This window comes from Etheostoma cragini, chromosome 9 (assembly GCF_013103735.1).
Source record: "Etheostoma cragini isolate CJK2018 chromosome 9, CSU_Ecrag_1.0, whole genome shotgun sequence".
Classification (NCBI taxonomy): Eukaryota; Metazoa; Chordata; class Actinopteri; order Perciformes; family Percidae; genus Etheostoma; species Etheostoma cragini.
In genome coordinates this window covers 16,067,276-16,084,505 of record NC_048415.1, presented here as the reverse complement: position 1 = coordinate 16,084,505, position 17,230 = coordinate 16,067,276, and the positions used below count along the sequence as shown (strand labels likewise).

The 17,230-nt window shown below is 42.1% G+C and overlaps 1 protein-coding gene across 3 annotated transcripts in view; it reads right to left on the bottom strand.

Annotated features, from left to right (window-relative positions):
* The window catches only part of tle5 (TLE family member 5, transcriptional modulator), a 39,287-nt gene that overhangs the window by 16,376 nt on the left and 5,681 nt on the right, over positions 1-17,230 (bottom strand). For all 3 annotated transcript variants that reach the window (XM_034882683.1, XM_034882681.1, XM_034882682.1), the window contains exon 2: positions 4,725-4,813. In XM_034882683.1, coding sequence (XP_034738574.1) covers positions 4,725-4,813 — 89 coding nt within the window. The remainder of the gene's footprint in view (positions 1-4,724; positions 4,814-17,230) is intronic.

The window sequence follows — 17,230 nt, the reverse complement described above, 5'->3', positions numbered from 1 at the left end:
ATATTTAAATGGAGTTGAGCTCATGCTTGTGCTTTCATTTTATACAATACATCCATCAGTATTTCTTTTGTCTAATTTGTTCTTCAGTGCTTACTGAAGTAATTAATTCATATATTTTCTACCCCGACAGACGGACAGGAGCCCATTTAGCATGTTGTGGGCTAATGCAACACATACACATTGACGGGACAATTTGTCAGAGAACCCAGGAATAATTAGCACTGTGAACCAGCTATGTGCTGGTAAAAACAATTTGCATGTGGCTGGTAAAATCTGAACATCCACTAGCCTTTGGATGGTGGATTAAAAAAAAACAAATTTGCACCCTGCTCATAGTGCTCCCAAATCTTATACAATACTTAATACGCTCATTAAATAGAACTACTTTTCAAGTCCAAAAGTTAATAGCCTAATACCATCAACATGTGTTGACTGTCAGTTAGTGATCAATTACCTTCACAGAAGTCTCGGGAGTTGTTTTTATGCTTTCTGCAATTGAATGACGACAATAATTGGCCCTATTTGAAATGATAAAATAACCTTGCGCCAATTGAAGTAACAAAGGCTTTTAACAATCACAAATCCAGCTGTAATTATTCTGCCTTACAGTATTACACCAGATACACATAAGTGGCGACGTCATTGTTTTCACGATATTACTGCTGTAATGTTTTTACACTGCATTTACCAGAGATGCAAACAGTATGGTGACACCTTTACATATTACATATACTGGTATTAATGAGGCCATAACAGATAACTGCCTGTTTACTATTGTTAATTTCCATCAAACTATTCTTGTTGCTGCTAAAAACCAGGACAAAACTTTGTAGGCATGAGAAACAGAAGAAACATCTAACGCATACTTCAGGGCTTAAGGTGAAAAGAAATCTATACCCTGAGACGTTTTTTTTTGGGGGGGGGGTTTGCAGTGTAATGTTACGATATCTACTCATTAAAGTTAATTTGACTGACAAAAACAGTTAAAGTCCTTCTTAAATTGATATATTAAGTTAAGAGTCAATGTAGAATTTCATATTGCAATAATATAATAATCCTACATTGAATCATTGTGAAAACAAAACTTTGTAGATGTTGTGTTGTTACTTTGGCCAGGTTGTCATCAAAAAAGCATTTTAGTACATTCATAATTTTGTCCATGTTGACAGTAGTTGCTTAATGTACATTAATTAAAAACTTTGCTTTGTTGCTTTGCTAGACGTCTGAACTCTGGGACAAGGCTGTTTCAAATTCGTTTCAAATTGTTACAAGAAGAAAAATGGTAAAAATATACATTTTTTTCTACCTGAAAATTAATGGCCTTACCTTATTTTCTGTGATAAACATGTATTCCTGACTCAATTCAGAAAATTATTCTGGATATGACCACTTATGTTTTTTCCAAGATAAGAATGATAACATAGTGGATTTATAACATGAATTGTAACCGTATGACAAAAAAACAAATCCCACTTCCATTTTTAAATGTGTTCTTGTAGAGACTGATTGCATGCACTGATAAACATATACTGTATGTTATTTCAATTGTTTGAAATTGAGATTAAGACAATATTTGTTAATAGATTATGAAGTAAAATTTTATTTAAAAAACCCAATATAAACCGCGAGGGATACGAGAGGGTCCCGAAAGTGAAGACAACACGAGGGTTAAATAACGGCCATGCTGATTCTAAACAGACAGCTTTGTCAAAGCAGTTTGGGCTTTAGATACATTTTACACAGTGGCCATCGTTAATGACAAACCGTGTTCCGCTATGACAGTGCACACACGTATTATTTTCATCACAAACACGGTTGGTAAGCTCAGGCGCAGCGGCAGCCGTTGATGGCGGTGTAACACCGGTAACATACTCGTATGACAGAGTGAACGAAACAAAGCTTTGTGACTAGCATCTGATGACTAACAAGCACTTTCTTACCGCTAGTGCTGTCCAGTGAGTATCTTCCTTGATTACACGCTGCAGCCGGGTGCTCATTCAAGGCCCCAAGTGCTAAACGGCTTCCCATCTCCACCCTTTTCCTCTTGTCTTTCTATTTGTTTATAACTCCTTTCTCAACTAAAGCTGCATCTAAAGTTTTTTAGCCGTGTTACCACGGAGACCACAATGAACTCTAGCTTTTTGGCAAGGACCTGCCCTACTTTGCATCTGATTGGCTAGAACTTGTTTCATTGGTAGGTGGAAGTTTGATGATTGGTTATACCTAGCGCATAAAAAAAAAATCCCATGTGGACTATTTAATCTATTTCTTTTTCTAAAATAGTAATACGCCAGAAATCCAGCACGCTGGAGATCCGGCACGGTGCCAGAATACTTTGATCCCTGGCAATTGCAAAAGGATCTAGATAAACAGAAACACTGAGCCACTTAAAAGGGTTTTACTAGAAAGAAACAACACTAATTGTTGACTCAGTCACATGGCTAGCATTTGAAGGCTAACTCATTTTTAAATATATAAGCTGCATCTACATGTAGCTATTGATTAGTATGGATCAGCTTTCAATAGTGTGAGGAATAGAGAACAGACTAAACCAAAACTAGTTGATGAAGATGTGCACGTCACAGGCGCTTGAAAGGGGCCCTTTACATAATCAAAGTGAGAATACGTTCTACTGTATGGGAAATCAGTCCAATTTACAAGATGATCACGGTTGCTTACGACACGCCACGCCACAGGTATCCAACCTGATCAACAGTCATGGGGGGGATGTGCTTCTTTGTTGGGGGTGAAGGGCATAATTCTGCCACCTATTCTTGTGTGTGTGTGTGTGTGTGTGTACGCGCAGCCTCCACTTACCCAAAACGTTCCCCTTTCCTCCTAGATAAACCCCTTGCTGCTATCCCTGTGTACATGCGGAGGCTGTGTGGCGGGTTGTCATGACGACAGGCCTCCCCGCTGCCAGCCTACCTGGGATTTGCTTTGTGCCTCCTCTGATTGGTGCTCAGCAGCCCCCGGGCCTGCACCGCTGCTCTCACATGACAATTTGATGGAGTTTTATTGCCAATTCTTCCGTTTCTAAATCGCTCCTGCTGTCATCTTTATTTTGATTTATGTATTCCCAGATCTATTTATGCATGTGAACGAGGGAAGGGGAGGAGAGGTGGGAGAAGAGGAGAGGGGTGGGAAGAGGAAGACAGCTACAATGCTTGCTACTATACCCGGGGGATCGCCTGCGGTACATTTGCCTTTTAAAGGCTTCAGCAACAGACAAGCACGGCGCAGCAGCAAAGCGCTACAAAGCCATGTCTGTGGCTCACAGAGGCCCCAACCGAATCCCAGCCCCCCCTACCACCGCATCCCAGCCCCCCTCCTGAGTCAATAGGCAATGTATGCATGTTCTGTGTGCTCAGACAAAAAAGGTATTCTTTCAACTGTGCCCTGGCTCTCTGAAGAGGGTTAAATGGTGCTGCACACCGTTGTGGGAATTAAAAAACCAAAGGCGAGAAAAAGACACGCCGGGTGTTATTGCTGCCTCAGAATCCTCCACAAACAAGAGCGATCAGACCTGAGCGGGGATTTTGCACACAATTTTCCAGGCTTTCATCTGCCTTTGTCTGTCTCTGTAACCGGCATAGGCAAGCCTCTGGAAGGTTCTGGGAGAACAGGTACAGAGGAACAAACCAACCTCCTCAGGAAGGAAGGCAGGCTTCAAACACTCCACTTTCACAAAGAAGATCTCTCACTGAGATGCAGACCCTGTGGCGCCCCCCCCCCCCCCCCCCCCCCCCCCCCCCCCCCCCCCTCCTCTTTATAACTTCTATCAAACAGATCAGTTGAGGTCGCACTAGGCACTTTTGAAGTGCTTCAGACTTCTGGCACTGTAGCGGTATTTAAGCAGTAAAGGGAGATCAATGGCTGAGGGTAAACAAGATTGATTTAGGTATTAGTCAATAAAGGACGTTGCCTCATAGTGCAGTGTTGTGCTAGAGTTGTAGTTGGAATAGCAAAACAAAGACAGTCTACATTTTATCATCAAATGTTATTTCCTAATCATTTCAAATCATTTCTGTAAGATTTTGAATGAAGTTTTTTGGGGAAAACAAACAAAATTTGAGATACAGATTGGGGAAATAGAGACAGAGAGTTCTCAGACTGTTATTTTAGTGGAGTTAAAAATCAACTATTGATGTCCAGAGAAATTTCATTGAAACAACTGCATGATTTAAATCAAAGTAGATATTCATTTATTCCTCGTACATGTGGAATTTTGTGCTTGCCTGTAGACAAAATACACCTTTGCGTGTTCATCTGATCTGCTGTGCACTGACTCAAAGTTACAAAAGCTTAGCATCTAATAAGAATTTAATAATTGGAAGTGTACCAATTGAACACTGACTCGATGTTATCTATAATCAGTGTCAAATTATGGATTTCTCTCCAGGGAACATTGGAGGAAACAACATTATGTGAAATTATGCGTTGTAAAAAGACCATACATTCACATCAAAACCCATTTTGGCAGCGATGTTGTAGCTGAAATCTGCAGTTTAACATTGTGGCTACTGTTACAAAAATGTGTTTCATAAAGGAAAACCCTAAATGAAACATGTATAGCCTGGAGATATGCCTCTTTTTAATATAAAGAGCTGCACTCATCAGGATGTGGAATGCAGCTGCTTCTTCTCTGTATTTGTGTGTGTGTGTGTGTGTGTGTGTGTGTGTGTGTTGCATGTCTGCGTGCATGCAAGTGTTTCTGATTGCACCTGTGGTATTGTGCTTGGAGGAACTGGAACTCATCCTTGATCCTGTCACAGGAGTCCGAGGTTGTGAATTTCAGCTGCTGCGATGAAGCCTGCCAAAGACAAAAACACAAGAAAAAGGTTGTTTTTTTTTTTGTTTTGTTTTTTTATGAAGAGAGAAATAATTTAAAACATGAACATGAAATCAAGCAGTTTTCAATTTGACGCAGTCCAACTGGTACGACATTACTAAGAAATGAGTTGCCAAGTATGTTTCCATCACAAGGGGCCAAAAGCATAAAAAAACGAAAATCTGGCAGGAACATTAATACCCATTGTTTCTACCACATTTTTTGAAACCCTGCATATGCACTGTTCTGTTCTATATCTCAATCTGAAATATGCACCTGCACACGAGCCTAACCCCCACACAGACACAATTAGCCATAAATGTTGACACATTCCTATTTAACCTTCTATAGACATAATCCTCATAAGACTCTTTCTGTCCTTGGTCTGGCTCCAGCAGCATCTTTACAGTGCAGAAGCAGCCTTAAAGGTCCCATGACATGGTGCTTTTTGGATGCTTTTATATAGACCTTAGTGGTCCCCTAATAATGTATCTGAAGTCTCTTTCCCAAAATTCAGCCTTGGTGCAGAATTACAGCGTTTTTCCACTGCTTGTAAAAGCTCGACACGCCTTGTCTCTACTCGACGTACTGTGCGTCCGTTTTCCATTGCAGATTAGTACCGCCTCATGCGTGAGGCGAGCCGTGGCTGTTCCCCATAGCAGGAAACTGCCGTGACCTAACGCGACACACACACACACACACACAGAACATCAAAAGGTGCTTTTGATTCTTGGCGTGTTGCCACAGCCAGAAGGCAAATTAGTTTCTAATCAAACTGGAGGCAGCTAAAAAAAAAAAAAAAAAAAAACCCTGGGTAAACTATTTACCGGTAAACACAGCGGGTTTGTTCAGGACATCCCCCGCCCCCATCTGTCGATAGCAATGATGACACAGTGATTAGAGACAATTCTCTCCAACCAATCAGTAGTCTGCAGGTTTTCACGCCACCTTTTGGTAGTGCCTCAGCTCGCTGGGAACCTCGACTGAGGTGGTACTACAAAATGTAGGTGGAGACTGGGGGTGTGGCCTTGACCAACTGCCACTTTGCCCATTGCAAAAGATTCCAAATAAAAATAGTAGAATGTGAAATAGGTTTATGATCTGCTCGTGCGCTTTCACTCCACGCGCGAGCAGATCATAATACTATTTCACATTGTACTATTTTACAATGGAATCTTTTGCATGTCTGTGTGTGGCTGCTCGTCCCGGTATGTGAAACACGCATACAGTAGGGTTCTATCACCATGCATATACATTTCAATGGTGGTAGCGATATATAGTATCCTATACCGAAAGTCATTTTAATCATTTTACAGTTAATAAACTGAATGAAAATGTGTGTTTGTGGCTACTAGAGTGAATCAAATACCTGTGGTAGGGTTCCTAACCACATAAGTCAAGTTACTAATAGTAATTAAACAAGCAGATGTGTCATAACATCACAACAAGGATGACTACAATAAAAACAGCACCTGGTGTGTTGCCAAAATGGGTATACCTCACACAACCAAGCCAAACTGAGCAGGATAAAATCAAAATTGCAAGACTGAAGCAAAAAATTAAATAAAGTACAAAGTGGGTTGATATAAAGATTAAACGATTAGTCGGGTCATCCATTAGCCACAGGAAAAAAGGAAGAAGGCTAGAATTTCTATATTGTTTGTCAATTTTGTTTGCCAAACATGTTAAACGTTTGCTGGTTCCAGCCTCTTCCAATGTGCTGTTGTTATTGGTTTTATATTGTAGTAAACTGATTGATTCATCATGAAAACAGATTGGACATCCATTAATGAAAATAATCACTACCATGTTATTTTGTAATATATTTTATAATATGGTACATATATTGATGATTGCCATGATTATTTTGGGTAATGGATGCCATGATGTGATCCAATGTGGACCAGGACAACATTGGACATCATGTACTAGCCTAGATGGTCAATGGTTCTGCCACTATGAATGTTCACTGAGAGGCATAAACTGTTCTCCAAATGACATCTATGAAGCTACATCATTGTGCTTTTACCTAGCCTGCATGTTGCGATTGGCCAGTATTGTATTCTATCCACAGTAGATTCCCCAGGCAGCGGTGGATGTGTTAGAGCACATATATAATGGGATATCTGTATAATGGGTCAGGTGGGGAAAGAAAAAAAAATAATATATATATATATATACACACACACACACACACACACACACACACACACATTTTCCCACTACAATTGAGGCGGCATAAAAACCATCAGAAATCTGATTGCAGCACTTATAGCCCACCGCTGTTAGGAATGACCTGACGCTTTGTACCCTGCTCCCAAAGGCATCTCGCTCAGCTTCATTTTTGACTACAAATGGGCTGCTTCCCATTCACAGAACCATGGCCAACATGCTAAGCAACAGGATTGCTTCAGGTTGTAGGAATGAACCTGCTTGCTTCAAAGGCTGAATTATTCTTTGCTTTGTGGCTCAATAGGCAGTGCTAGCTATAACGTTGTTAAGAGTTTAATGAATGAAGAGTTGATGAATTCTTACTAAAGCCCCCCCGGGATGTACATATATACTCATGGTATTATATTGGTTGGGACATTAAATATTTAGGATTATGTTAAAAGAAGCATTTAGGTTGGAAGAGATGGATAGGTCATTCAAAAAAAAAAAATCCTGAGTCCTGCAACTCAGGAACAAGAACAGTGACCTGAGCCATTACACTTTCAAATGTCATGAGAATGAAGTGCTGACATTATCATGCTGCCGCCACACACAGAAACCCCCAATCCACACAAACCAAGCCGCTGCTCAGAGACCAAGGCTTCAACTGTAAAGCAGAATAACCTTTTCCATTATCTCTCCGGCCAGTATGGCATGGACCAAACCCGGCAAACAGCTTGGCTATATGGGTCTGAGCCACACAGAGCCTGTGTCAACACAAGGCACTTAGCTACAGGCAGCCATGTAACTCACACTGCAATGGTTAACAGTGTGTGTGTGTGTGTGTGCCAGTGTGTGTGCGAGCATGCATGACTGTCTACAGGTTACCCCCTGTGCCTGAGGCTAGAGTTGTTGCCCTAGATCCAATTTCCTCCCTGTGTAGCACAGTATGCAAGCGTTTAAAATACCAACGTTTCTCTTAGTCAACAGCCCCAGGTAGGGCACCCTGTTCCACAGGGACTACAGGGGGAGACAGAGAAGACCGACAGAAAAAGAAAAGCAAGTTTTTTTTAAATTATTTTTGATCAAATTTCTGTCTGAAGAATTTGTAAACTTATTGCTGTGAGGCCTTTTTCTTCTGGGGATCTTATCACTGATGTCATGACAGTGTGAACATCTGAACAACAACTTTTTGTCATCATTTGTTATGGTCTTTATAGGCATCATCATTATGGTTGGTAACAGCCACCATAACATTAAGCAGGACTCAACAATAACTTTTACAACTGGCTAGTGGGCCATCAGCTTTTGTTTTTAATTATGTAAAGTGGAGTGATGATAGACCTGTATATGGTCAAACCTGTTGTATAATGAAAAGGTAACAGGGCATGTTTTAATGTGGTTGTAATGGTTACAGCCAGACAGCAGAAAAAAGTTGGTAATGGTCAACATCTGGTTGCTTGGGGCAACAAGATAACTGTCATACTTCCCCTTCAACTTGAATTGTTTCTGGCATTTCTAACAGAGATCAGAACTCTACAGCGAAAAGGATGTACTTACAGACCCCAGCTAAAATGTGGCCACTTGGCTGATGGCTGGCAATAGAGTTGCTGAAGCTGTTGAATTACTGGCAGTCTATATCAAGGACGATTTATTTAGGGGACTGGCCCGGTGATGCTGGAAGATCCGCAGGATGTCCCTCATTTTCGGGCCAGATGTTTGTCACCTTACACTTTCTTTCTGTTGGCAACTCGGGTTGATTTATGAGGACTGCTCCTCAGATCTCTGCAGGGTAAATCCAGACAGCTAGCTATCTGCCCAATCTGAGTTTTCTGTTGTATGACTTAACAACTTTTGAACGTACACATTTTACACAAAAACAAGTTACTTCACAAGGCTATTTTGCAGAGGCACGTTATTGCGTAGTAATAAATAACTGGTAACTAAACTTTCCGATAGGTTGCCGAACACTGGTTATAGGCAATATGACATAACAATAATATGACATATCAAACAACCTAATAGCCGCTAGTGTCTGACAGCGAGCCGAGCGGCACTGTGAAGGAAACTGAACTCTTTTGGCCTATGTGAAACCATTTTGAAACGTTTAACATTTACATGGGCCCAGGCCTAGCTGGCAATGATTTGAAAGCATGGCTGGAGGAGATGTTAACGAACATGGTAGCTCATGACCCTGCTAAGAGGATGAGAAGAGAACCGGGCAGTTTAAGGCAACCGTTTTGTTATAAAAACACTCAAAATCAAACACAGAACTGCTACACCTAGAAGAACTCAATACACCAATCTTGCTTAGTGTAAAACACACAATTGCTGGTTAGTTATATGAATTGGTGATGATGTAACCATGTTACTAAGTACTGGAGCCCGATACGGTACAAATATTTGGTTGATACGATACAAATAGTTGGTTATTTAAAAATCCAATAGTCCTATATAATCGGCCGATATATATTTAAAAACAATAAAATCAAGAAACACGTAACAAAACAAACAGATGTCCTGAACATTACGTATTTGTAAGATAACTAAAATAATTTGTTTTATTGTCACAATAGAACAGAGAAACATCAAAACAGATTAAAGTTCTGATAAATACATTTTATAAAAATACAAACTTGCCAAGAGGGACGTTCTAGAGCGCCCACTGGAGGACAAACTATGCAACACAAACGCTCACAACATGGTTGACAGTCCTTTTTTATTTATTTTTTTAAATATTAATTTATCAGAATCATTCGTTTGTCATTATAAATGATTCTGATGGCAACCATGACAGTTCTGGAAATGCATATACATCTCGGTCGATAATATCGGCCCACCGATACATTGGTCGGGCTCCACTAAGTACCCTCTGCCATGCGAAATCAAGGTCATCCCAAAGCAGCCTATATTGTGGATAAAACGTCTTGCAAAGTGCACAAGTTTGAAGGACATGATACTTTTACCCCTGCACAACCAGACTTTGCAGGCTTGTCCAGGCAGCATATACACAGCTAACAATGTTTATTATCCCTCTCTGTCAGTGACCAAAACAAGGTGCTCTATGGGGGCCTGAGAGCCCACAACAGATGGATGCTCATAATGTTAATGAAATACTGCCGTAATATTGTGACACATGCCATCTGCTGTGACAAAAAAGGTGCCTACATGCTGTGTGAGTGAAAATGTGTTTGTGCAAGAAGAAAGAGGCTAGGCTAACATGTCAGTGTGTGTAGTTTTTTGTTTGTTACAGAGGGATAGCCTATGCAGTGTGAATGTCCAGAGAACGAGATGTGTGCGTTAGAGCAAAACAGAAAGCCTTACCCATGAATAGGTGTGTTGTGTGTGGGGTATGATAAGCCTCTATGTATGATGCTCGTCTGCCAGAAGAACAAATATTCACTGCCATGACTCACACACAAGGATAAAACAGCCCCCCCCCCCCACACACACACACACACACACACACACACCTAAATGTAGGACAATCTCTAATTTGATTCTGCCCTGCTCCTTTGAGACGTAATTAAAGCATTAAAAAGCTTTGTGCGCTGGTGAGGCAATTGAGACAGTCTTCAGCGAATAAATGGGATTCATCGTTTCAGGAAATTGCTGAACCCCCATCCCCCACCCACCATTCCGAAGCCCACTCATCGTCACCCCCCACACACCCACCACCCTTCCTGGCCTCATCATCTGGTCCAATCCATGTGAAATCTACTGTGAAACATGTATATTTTAAATAAGAAGGCTAAGACCGTTTCTGCTCCATAGATCAGTCGACAAAGGCAATGAGAAGGGTTGGAGATTACCGGGGGGGGGGGAGGGGTTCATACACAAACCACGAGTGATTAGACACACCAACAAAACATGAATACGAGTATTTGGTAACACAAGCACATATACACAATTACAATATACACAAACAGACAATAACAGCAGGATGCATTGCAAAACATCCTCCTCAGTATAAATCCTGCCTGAGGGTAGCAGCAGAGTGGGGATTGTATTTCCTGGAGCACTGCCTGACTGGTTACATATCAGTTGGAGTGTGTGTGTGTGTGTGTGTGTGTGTGTGTGTGTGTGTGTGTGTGTGTGTGTGTGTGTGTGTGTTGGAGACAGGGATGAGGCCTTGGCATTGTAATCACTCACTAATGACTGGATGTTATCTCCCTCCCACTTTTAAATGAATGCAGAAGATCCACAGTGACGAGCAGTTGGCCTATTTTGCAACGACAGGCTGTCTGTTTGTTCCATAGCAACAGTCCAACGGATGCCATGTGAGCCATCCACCTCCTCTGTCCATCTACGACACAGACACATTATCATTCAAAAGATAACGCAATGACGAAGATGGAAAAGCTTCTGTTGAAAGCAAAATAATCATTAGCTTTTTGGAGTTTGGTGGTGAGATTAGAAATTACAGGGTAAATTAAAGCCCAGATGTGAGTGCAGTATTTGTTTGGTTCAGAAAAATGCCTTTGTAAAAAAAAAAAAAAAAAAAAAAAAAAAAAAGCACATACATGTAATGCATTATGACTAATCTAACCAAAGATATTCAAATTTCTGGCCCCATTTCCTCTACCCTACTGAATACCCTGGATAATTATGGCTGGCTCTGCATTGTATTGTGTATTGGTGAAAACAACACATGGGGTATGTGTTTAACATGTGGGCAAGCCTCTCAGCAAAAACCCATCATGACATGATTCACCAAGCCAAACGTGTAGGGCTTAAGCCTTTCGCTAATACACCAGCACCAAACAAGATCGCATCCTCCATCTAAGAATAGCTCCAACCAAACAATTCCATCTAAATATCCCAGATTAGTGTTTGAAATAAAGCATATGCGCCCGGTGATCTGAGAGAGAGACAGGGCTAACTGGCCCACATCCAAGCTCTCCCCGGCCAACTCTGTCTGGGCCATGTGCGGCTTGCTGTGTTAGCTGCTCAGTGCTCAGAGTGAGTGTGTGTGTGTGTGTGTGTGTGTGTGTGTGTGTGTGTGTGTGTGTGTCCGTGCGTGCGTGCTTAGGGAGGAGGCTGAGGAATAGGATTGTGTCTTCAGCCGCTCTGGACAGGGGCTTTAGACCGCGGGGAGAACCTAATCCTGTTTGGGTCAGGAATTTGATTTTGATTATTATCTCTCACGAACCAAGCCAAGGCTTACCCCCATTTCTGCAGTCTTACATCCCCCCCCCCCCCCCCCCCCCAACAGATTTGAACTCGTTAAGTTGCTTTAAAGGGGATTATTCTACTTTTATCACTTTGAGTGAAGTGCCCTTGCAAACAGAGGCTTGGCACGGCTCGGCCTCCCTGCCCACTCTGCAGAACTGTCTTGACCCCCTGTACAAGGCCAGCCAAGCGCGCAGTCCGAACACACACACACATGACACTTAAGGCACACTTCCCTGAAACAGATGCATAAAAATGTGTTTGCTTTTACCCACAAACACACACACACATAGCAGAAACAAGGTTGGGGCAGGCACGACAAAGACACACACAGAAAAATAGTGCAGAGATTGCAAAGCCAAAGGAAATGGGCAATTTGTCAAGAGTGGGGAAAGTGGTGAGGCCGACAGGACTGCGGGTTCGGAGACCATGTCTAAGATTAAAGCCAGCCTCGCAGAAGGGGGGGTTTTAAGATTACACCCAGTACGGTTGTGCAACTGATTGATGCCTGCTTGTAAAAACCAAAGGTTATTACTTACAACAGCCAGCGAAGGAGGGAAGACATGAGGGAAGAAAGGAAGATTAGTCCCAAAGTTTGCAACAATTAAGTGGACAATGAAAGTAGAAAGCTGCCGGCATGTGGCTGACAACAGGGAACTTCTGTTTCATCGGCTCAACTGAGGCTGTGCGCATGTTAAGTTTTTAAAAGGTAGAGCTATTTTTTCCCTCGACTACAATCCAAGCCATTTTATTTGGAGTATGAGCCCCGATCTTATTTAATATTATGCTACATTATAATGAAATGTCAGCAGCTTTCAGACGGCCACACACAGAGAACAGTTCAGTGTCAAAAAAAAGACTCATTTATTTAAATGATTTAAACAGTGCAGTGACTGTGTGCTCACGGTATGTTAAGGCCAAGGTTATAATTGTTAACGAAAACGGACAAAATATCAAAAACTAGATGGGGAAAAAACATTCACGTTAACTGAAATTAAAATTAAAATGAGGCATTACAAAAACAAAAAAAAACTGCAATGTCTGTTTGCAAAACTAACTAAAATAAAATCATCTAGTAAATGTTCTTAATTTTCATCTTTGTCCATATCTTTCACAGAGCAAATAACGTTACATCTTTCCAAACATGACATTTACCGTAGACATGTATAGTTTCTGACCGGGAACCCAGAAATTCAGACATTCCATGTCAAATTGAACACAACACTTCATGTGCGCCTCGCCTGTCATCATGGCGGTAGCAAAAGTCAGAAGAAAGTAGCAGAGTCCTATTTCATTATGACTTTTTCAGATAAAAGCAGGTGCCTTGCAGTGTAAGGTGGTAAAATATATGGACAACTGATTACAGGGAAATATCCCACAAATTTGAAAGTGCGTTTGAGAAGCGTGCACAAGGAAGCTAACCTATCTTACCTTCACAAGGTGAAGGAGAAAGCAAAGCCCCCTTTCCCCGAAACAGAAGCTAACCCTCGAACAGGGCGTGGACGTATGGGTACAGGCCCGGGCAGCATGGCAGAGACACCCGCGGGACACAGAACACTACAGGCGGGCTCTAACTGACGACCCAATAGGTGGCTAGTAAATACGCAGGAACACCAAAAGCGGGAGGGAACGTGGGTTAGTATGTGGATTAATACTGGGATGTCTACACAACTGTTTGAGTTGATTGACTTCACTTGGAACACGTCACTTACACATTTTGCATTTACCGGAGCGTCTTGTGTAGACGGTTTACAAATTGATGACCATATGTAGGCTACATTTTATTTACTGGTGTTATTGTTGAATACGTTGTATAATGATATGTGGAGTTATTATTAAACAATACTTTTTCCGACCTTTTTGAATTTCGGCAAATAACCCATATTACAAAGAAAGACTAAAACTAATAAAAACTAAGCATTTTCGAAAAATAAAAATTAAACTAGCAAACCCGCTTTAAAAATGAATTAAAACTAAACTGAATTTGAAAATAAAATTAAAATTAAAACTGAAAAATTAAAATAACCTTGGTCTCAGTTTCAGTGTGCTTGTCAGATGGTTGAACAGCGCCTGAAGCCCCCTCCCGCTACTGTTTTCATACATCGGAAGTCGGGCGAATGCAGAAACATTTTGTGTCACTTTTCTGAAAAACGACCAACCCAACAAGCAAGTCTGCTTCACGCAGCGCATGAGCAGAACTATTTGTACTTTGCTCATTGTATTCTTTTTTTTGAAATTCTTTACACAGCTACTTCTGTCACTTTTTGTATGTACAAACGGGTGCAACACGATGAATCCCTTTAAGAACAGAAAGCCCCCAAGGGTGTGCAGTTATCCCCTTATTTGAACGATTATCACGTCTCGTCCCTCTCTATGACAGCAGTCTTTTCACTCCTCCTGCAAGTGTGGCCGACAACTGTAAAATTCAGAAAATTCAAAAATTCAAAACGCAATGTCATTTCATCCAGCAACCAACTGCATGGGCAGAATAAATGGAGGTACACGTATCTGGTAGAACACTTTGTACCGTGGAAAGTGTAATTTGGCAATTTCCCTTTCAATCACTTGCTCTCTACAAAGTGATTGATGGTAACTTTCCTGTTGTAAAATGTCTTAATACCATATAGTGCTGTGCAATGGGTGTCTGATAATCCTTCAAACTAATCAATATATTACTAAATATGGATTTCCTGGATAATTTTGTATAACTCACTGGTAGGCTACCTGTAGCAACACATACACACCACTGCAGCCCTGAGGGGTTTTAATCAAACACAGTTCTATTTTCAGTCTGTATAGCCTGGGTGGCACAGTTGACAGAGTGTCCCGTCAAGAATATTTAAAAAGGATGGGACTGGTTGCGCTCAGGACTAGCGGGGCACCGACCTCCCCTCACAGCGGGGGGGGGTGACAACACCTGCCAACATGTATTCTGAATACAAGACGATAGAAACCAGTCCTGTCTCATAGTGGACGTCTGTCCTCACCATTTCCCGCCTCTCCTGAACAAGGGAGGTTTTATTGCCTTGCTGTGAATCCTCATGGTGTATGAAGGATCTTGGTGGGGATGAGGTGGCATATTGTTCCAATCCGGACCTTACTGCTCGTAGGCACACAAACAGCAGCTAATTCACATGTCTAAACGGCTGCAGTGCCTTGCATTTTGGCAAGTCTAGGGGCCCTGGCCAGGGAGGGCCAATCCGGCAGCCCCCCCGTTGAGCCGCTTTGTTCCAGCCCATTGCACCGTTCTGCTTTGAGGAAGTAGTGCCCCACCCACAACCACCTCCCTCCCTCCCTCCCTCCCTCCTTCCCACCTCCCACACACTCCTCGTAGGGAGCCACTGCTGAATACTGATGCACCCGCTACACTCCACCCCCCTACCATCCTCACTCCCACACAAAAAAAAACACACCACCCGATGAGCCCTCGACTGCGTGTGTGAACGTGCACGTAAACACACACCAGCACCAACTCGTAAGCATTCTACTTTTTTCTCTTCACGCACAACAGCCTTCAGTCATGCACAGATGAACAAACCCACAAATCTGCACACACTCAGACACTGCGCATACACAGATGTCCATAAATGCCTCAGAAACAGACAGATATTTACATCAGTAGCTCTCATGGACTTGAGCAAAACCAAAAACAGGATACAACTCAGTTGACATCTGCTTTTTATTTATATTCACGTTCTTTCTGGTGAATTTGCTGCTGTACTTTACGTAAGGCAACACAGCCCAAGCAGACAAAGAGGTAAAGACCCAACTCAAAAATGTACAGTACTGTAATATGCCACTGCTTGTTTATGTGGTCTTTTATTCTGCAAATTAAATTTACTGGGTAGATTTTTAAAGAGTGATTGGAAAGGCAAATTCATTTTCAATGAATTCAGAATTCAGTTTCAATTCACGCAAAATTTGGGTTGAAAGAGGCTTAGCCTGGTGACATCAGGAAAAATACCGGACCGAACCGGTATACCGCATTCTACCACTTGTGTCGCACTTGTCTCTGCCGCACCCAACAGACTGATGACAAAGCACTTAAGAGCGTGAGCTTCAGAATGATCGGGGAAATGTATGTTATCCTGCGTGGGCATTAACTTACTTGATCAATAAAAATGCTAAGCTATTTCATTCAGAGAAGAGCTACGGTATTAAGTAATAGTTAAACTAGTAAAGTTAGTGCCTAATGATGCTCGCAAATACAAGTAGGATTCAGGGCCGTGACGCCGTCGCCACAGGTCGCTAACGTAGGCTACTTGCCAGAAGATGAGATAGTGACAAATGCCGGTTCAATCGGTTAGCATTAAATCAAACCGGTTTAGCCTTGTAAACCGGACCGGTGAAACAGGAAACCGGCCCAACTCTAGATGGAAACCCAGTGATGACCTGTGACAGTCAAACAGGTTAAAAGTGCATTTACCTGGGGCACCCTGTGTTTTAGGTGTTAAAATGCCGACCCCGGTTAGAATCCAGCTGGGAAACCTTTGTTGCGTCTCTCCTCCCCCCCGTTTCCCGCCATCTCGCTAATGGGGTTATCTAATAAAAAGGCATAAAAGACTAAACAAATCTTATTTAAAAGAAAGTGTGCATGCATACTAGGGTGCACAGGCCTGCTGTATAAAGGGGGTATAAGTCAGAGTGTTTGAATGTTTATTCAAATGTATCTACTCTGCATACTTGAGTCCAAGTCAGTGTGTGTGTGTGTGTGTATATTGAGGGTTAGGGCTGCACCAGTCTACATCCCTCCCTTTCAACCAACCCCAAAGCATTTTGACAATCATCCACGGTGGCCCTTCACAAAAATCAACATCACCTGTGACCCATAGCCTCAACACGGCCACTCAATAGCAGGGCCTCCTGCAGGGTGGGGGTGTCTGGGGGCTCTGTTTGTCATGCTAATCAGCTGGCCTAACCTTAACGACCCAGACATCTGCTGGCCTACGTGTGTCAAGCCCCACATTCAATGTGCTCCCCAGATACAAAAAGCAGATAAGACTCTTGAGGCTGGAAAGAATGTTTCTGTGTGTGTGTGTGTGTGTGTGTGTCTGTGTGTGTGTGTGTGTGTGTGTG